The 5,369-nt window shown below is 43.8% G+C and overlaps 1 protein-coding gene across 1 annotated transcript in view; it reads left to right on the top strand.

Annotated features, from left to right (window-relative positions):
• Positions 1–3,851, top strand: part of LOC141046739 (cholesterol 7-desaturase nvd-like) — an 18,729-nt gene extending 14,878 nt beyond the window's left edge. The window contains 2 exon segments of the mRNA XM_073541382.1: positions 2,408–2,584; positions 2,753–3,851. Of these exon segments, the coding sequence (XP_073397483.1) occupies positions 2,408–2,584; positions 2,753–2,914 (339 nt within the window). The 3' untranslated portion in view covers positions 2,915–3,851.
• The last annotated feature ends 1,518 nt before the right edge of the window (positions 3,852–5,369 follow it).

Genomic DNA, 5,369 nt, shown 5'->3' with positions numbered 1-5,369 from the left:
GAACTTGGGCAGTAGGCTACACCTTAACACACTTCCTACCCGTGCTGTGAGGTCATCATGTCCGCATATTTTCGGACAATCAGGTGATGGTGGCTTATATAAATCAGGGAAGAACCAGGTCCCGAGCCCTAATGAACATGTCTTCCAAAATCCTCACCCTATCCGAGTATCTCTCTCGGCACTGCACATACAGGGAACAGAGAACTGGAGAGCAGACCTTCTGAGTCGCACCATATTATGCCAGGGAGAATGGGTCCTAAAACAGTCCTTTTTTTTTTCTGCAGATTGTAGAAATGTGGGGAACCCCAGACATAGATCTGTATGCCAACTACAAAAACAAAGTGAAACCTTTCTTCGTTCCCTAGACCCCAAGGGGAATCCTTGGGTGCTGGACGCTCTTATGCTCCCGTGGACACAGCCTTATGTATGCCTTTCCCCCGATCATTCTCATTCCGGCAGTCATAAGGAAAGTCAGAGAGGACGGAGTGAGAATGATACTAATGGCTCCCTTCTGGCCAAAAAGAACTTGGTTCTTCTGGCTGAGAATGCTCTCAATAACCGACCCTTGGGTCAAACCAGATCTCCCAGACCTACTGTCTCAGAGACCAGTGTTACACTCTCGAGCAGTGAACCTCCATTTAACACATGGAATTTGAAAGGGCACTGCTGAGGGAAAGGGGTTTTCTCTGAAAGCCTAGTTTCTACACTACAAAAGAGTAGGAAACCGGTCACAAGAGCCTATGGGAGAGCTTGAAGGAAGTTTCTGTCCACCTCCAGGGTCCAGGATGGAATCCAGATTGACAAAATTCTTGAATTTCTACAGAGGGGCTTAGAGCAGGGGCTGGTGGTTAACACACTGAAAGTACAGGTATCGGCCTTAGATGCCTTTTATAACCAGGATGTGGCAGGCAATTCCCTGGGTAGCACGGTTTATCAGGGCCGTAACCAGGTCTAGGCCATTAGTTAGCCTGAAATTACCATCATGGGACCCAAAACTCGTACTAACAGGTGCCCCATTTGAACATTTCCAGTCAGCTCCCCTTAATATCTTTTTTTTAAAACTGTGCTTCTAGTGGTGCTAGCATCATCTCACAAGGTAAGCGATATTCAGGCTCTATCAACAGTGCCACCGTTGACCAAAATTCTAGAAGATAGTCATCTTGAAGCCTGACCCAGCATATCTACCTATAGTGGCATCACATTTTTCATAGGTCCCAAGAGGTTGTCCTTCCTTCCGTCTACCCAAATCCCAGGAATAGGGGAGAAGAAAGATTTCACACCCTAGATGTGAAGAGGTGCCTAGTTCAGTATTTAGAGGCCACCAAAGGATGTAGGAAGGAAGGCTCTCTGTTTGTGTGTTTCCAGGGACCTCGGAGGGGACTGAAAGCATCTAAGAGTACCCTGGTAAGATGGATAAGGGATGCGATTGGCATATACATCCAGTGGGACTACCATTCTGGAGGGGTTGAGAGCTCATCCCACAGGAGCAGTAGCGACCTCGGGGACTGAAGGATCCGAGGTATCGATAGAACAGATCTGTAAGGGGGCCACGCGGCCAACACCTTCTACCTCTTTTCAGACACTATCATTTAGAGCTAGCCTCTGTCTGACCTGACCTTCGGGAGAAGGGTCCTTTAGGCGGTGGTCCCTCCCTAAGCTACCAATCTCTGTAATTCTCTCCGTGGTGCTGTCATGGGTGAGAGAATAGCTTAGTTGCTCACCGATAACTGTTTCTCGGAACCCATGAAAGCATCCGCTTATTCCTCCCCTTCACGAGTGTGGTGAGCACGTTTTACTGTCTGTGGAGTGTTTCCGTTTAGGCACAGTGCTTCTTGATAAGCAATATGTTGTGTATATACTTCTGTTTAATCTGGAGACCCTCTGATGCTCTGTAACCAACTGAAGGAGGAGGGGAGGTACCACCCTTTTTATCTGTAGGTTCCTGTCCAGGATGGGCGGATCCCCCCTCTCCGTGGTGCTGTCCATGGGTTCCGAGAAACACCGTTATCAGTGAGTAAGCTATTTTCAATTATAAAAAAGGGGCAGATGCCAATTAAATATATAGACGGCAAATTCCAGCAAGTCACAGCATATCAGCAATTACTACTATAAAGTGCATGTGCAAATAAGGTGGCTGATACAAGAGAGATATAAAGTGCAAGGAAATGCAGTAGCTGCCTGATAATAGAAGTCCATGTTTGTGCTAATAATGGGTTAAATAAACCTGAAGGCGGCAGGCTCCCCGACGTGCGTTTTGCACTAGTTTTGACCAGTGGCTTGGCTCTGTAACGTGATGGCTTGTACAGTGTTTATTTTTTTTGATTGGGTAAATGTGTGATTGGTCTGTGCCCCTCTTACCATCCAGCAGCCTTTCTTCTCGCTCACAGCCTCTGCTTCACCTCCACAGGTCGGTCCTGGTATTGTGTTCTTACACTTCTCTCATGCCTTCCTTGGCCAAGGGATTATTTTGCAGGGTGTAACGCCTGTGGAACCCCTGCTACAGAAGGTATCCCACAGCATCTACTACCAGAGGAATATCCCTTCCATCGTCCCCAAGTTTATTCTGAAGGCTGAGTGCATTCAGGTAGGTGCCATGAGGGTTCTTGATTCATGGGACTCCTACAAGTGGGAATGGTTCCTGGCATCCCAGTGCCTGCCATTATGCAGACTACTTGTACTGGCATTGTGATATGTAGGGTAGAAGAGCAGTATGTTCTAGTGTTATCGCTTTGACTAATTGGTTATCTTTCAGTTTGAGCGGGATGTGATGGTCTGGAACAACAAGAAATATATTTCGAAGCCACTTCTGGTGAAGGAGGACTCTGCCATCCAGAAACACCGCCGCTGGTATTCACAGTTTTACAGTGAGAACAGCCCCCAACTTTCTTTCCAAGAGGATGGCTTGGATTGGTAAAGAGGTAATGACTGATACCAAAGGACTTTTATTAAAGAAGAAAAATTATCCAAAGGACTGTATGGAATAGTCTCCTATTTATTAATCCTTTTTATACAAAGCTAAGACTTCTGCACTCTCTACTCCATTACTAGGTGGAGCACCAGAGCCTCATGGTTGATTGTGGTGCTGAATGGACACAGTATTGCAATCCTTGCATGGCATTTGGTGCCATTCTTCCTCTTGTGTTTCAAGTGCCTTATATAAATCCTGACTGTCTTCCCATTACTCTAAAAGTGCCAAAGGGACCTTCCTAGTTCTTGTGCTGATGCCCCTGTGCACTTAAATGTCATGGTACAACCAGGACTGAGTCACCAATGCTGGACTGAAGGATTCTGGGTAACAGACATTACCAAGTACCAAAAAGCTCAGTTCATGCTGGAATGATATGGTAATGTAGGTATGGTAGGTGGTTTTTTTGGCGACCACACCCTTGAGGAACTATACCACAGTGTGACTGGACACAAATGAGATCACCTCTATGTTGGGTTTTCTAGTTCCCTATGGCTTAATATGTGCTGGGAATAATGGGTAATGTGCTTTTTTTTTTTTAATGTTGTAGATATATTTTTCTTTCATGAAAATAATTGAATTGTGTAAACTCAATGAATCACTTTACATAAAGACTAAGCAGGGTTGGAGTCAGTCACTTATGTGGGTGGTAACTAGGCTGACGGCCTCCCCTTTCCTGGATCAGGACTGGAGGAAGGGAGTTCAGCAGGTTTGCTTGGCATGTGAGGTTCTTTTTAGTCCTGGTTGTTTGGTTTGTATATGAATGTTTTAAGTGAGATTGTGATTTTTGGATCTCCTGCCTCGATTGTACAAGCATTGTCTTTATACTCTATGTTGGTGCCAGCATGACTACTCCACACACCAATAAAACCAGTTTTTAAACGTGTCTGAATATGCACAGAATTAATTTTTGATTTATTTAATTAGTTCTGATCTACATAAAGGAGGATCTGCAGGTTCTGTAAAACTCCTGCAAGAGGATCCCACTCTACTGTACTAGCGCAATGTTGTTGCTGGCCTCTGATACTGTTAACTGCTGACAGATGTGAATTCTGATTTTTCTGCACAATGTGATCCAGGTCACTGCTCGTCTTCTGGAGATAATGGTTGGCGAGTAGTGGATGGATAAGTGGTGAGGTGTCATTAAAAATGGAAGTATGGTCAGCCCTCTAAACACAGCCCAGGGCTCAGATCTGTCACAGCCTCAATCTTGGGCCACTGCCTGGTTCATGGGTGGAAACTTTCTTAGGAGGTTGCTGCCAACCACACACTCGTGCCCACACCCTGCGACCACATCACTTCCCCATCAGTATTTAGGCTGTCCTCTCCCCATATGTGGCTAGTTGGTTATATTAAATGGGCCTCTTCCTCTACAAACACTTCTTCCACATAGGATACATGGGGAAGACTGTACGCTGCCATACTAGCTTTGGCAGGCACATGAAGGCTAAAGTTGATTATTTGGATTTTGTGCAAATGTTCATCACAATTCATGAAGTTTCCTAAGCAAAGGCCTTTTATGACCAGATAGCTGGGTGCCACAATTTAATTTAGATTCAAATTTCATGTGGAGTTGATATAGGAAGAAAAATAACCTTCATGGGCCCCAGACACTGCTTTAGGGGAAAATGCCACCAACTCCAGTATGAAATTTTTGTACCAGAAAAAAGCTGAAAGTGTTGACTTTAAAAAAAAAAAAAGTATACAGTAATGTTCAGAATAATAGCAGTCCAATATGACCATTCATCACTGATTTATACTAAAATCATACTACCACACAAACAATTTACCAGTTGATGCAGAATATTCTAAGACAATCACCAGATTTCTGCATTCATGATCTGCATGTTACATTTGTGTATTAGAATAATATTTGAAAGGGGAGTGTATTAAAAATATCAGTAGGGTGTTCAGTTATTGAGGTCAATCATTCTGTGAAGAAACATGTGTGAATCAGGTGGCCCTTTAACTCCCCCAAGGGTGGTTTGCACATTAATGACCAGGCCAATTTTTACAACTCTGTCCTGTCCCTTTATGAGGTAATAACTCGAACGCTTCCATGGATCCCAGTGATTCTGACAGTTTTCTCGTGACATATTGTACTTCATATTAGTGATAAAATTTCTTTGATGTAACTTGGTGTTTATTTGTGAAAAAATAAAACGGAAATTTGGCAAATTTTGAAATTTTCCAACTTTAAATTTTCATACCCTTAAATCACAGATATGGCACACAAAATACTTAAATATTTCCCACATTCAAGAAGTTTATTAACCCTTGAGGTGCTTCACAGGAATTTTTTGAATGTATAAAAAAAAAAAAAAAACCCACCATGGTTACTTCCGGTAGCTGGTTTTTCTGGAACCCATGATAGCACACCTGAGAGGGATCTGCCCTGCCAGGA

The sequence above is a fragment of the Dendrobates tinctorius genome, unplaced genomic scaffold, assembly GCF_039654945.1.
Source record: "Dendrobates tinctorius isolate UK_male_01 unplaced genomic scaffold, ASM3965494v1 ptg000120l, whole genome shotgun sequence".
In the NCBI taxonomy this organism is placed as follows: domain Eukaryota; kingdom Metazoa; phylum Chordata; class Amphibia; order Anura; family Dendrobatidae; genus Dendrobates; species Dendrobates tinctorius.
This window is presented reverse-complemented; position numbering and strand designations above follow the sequence as displayed.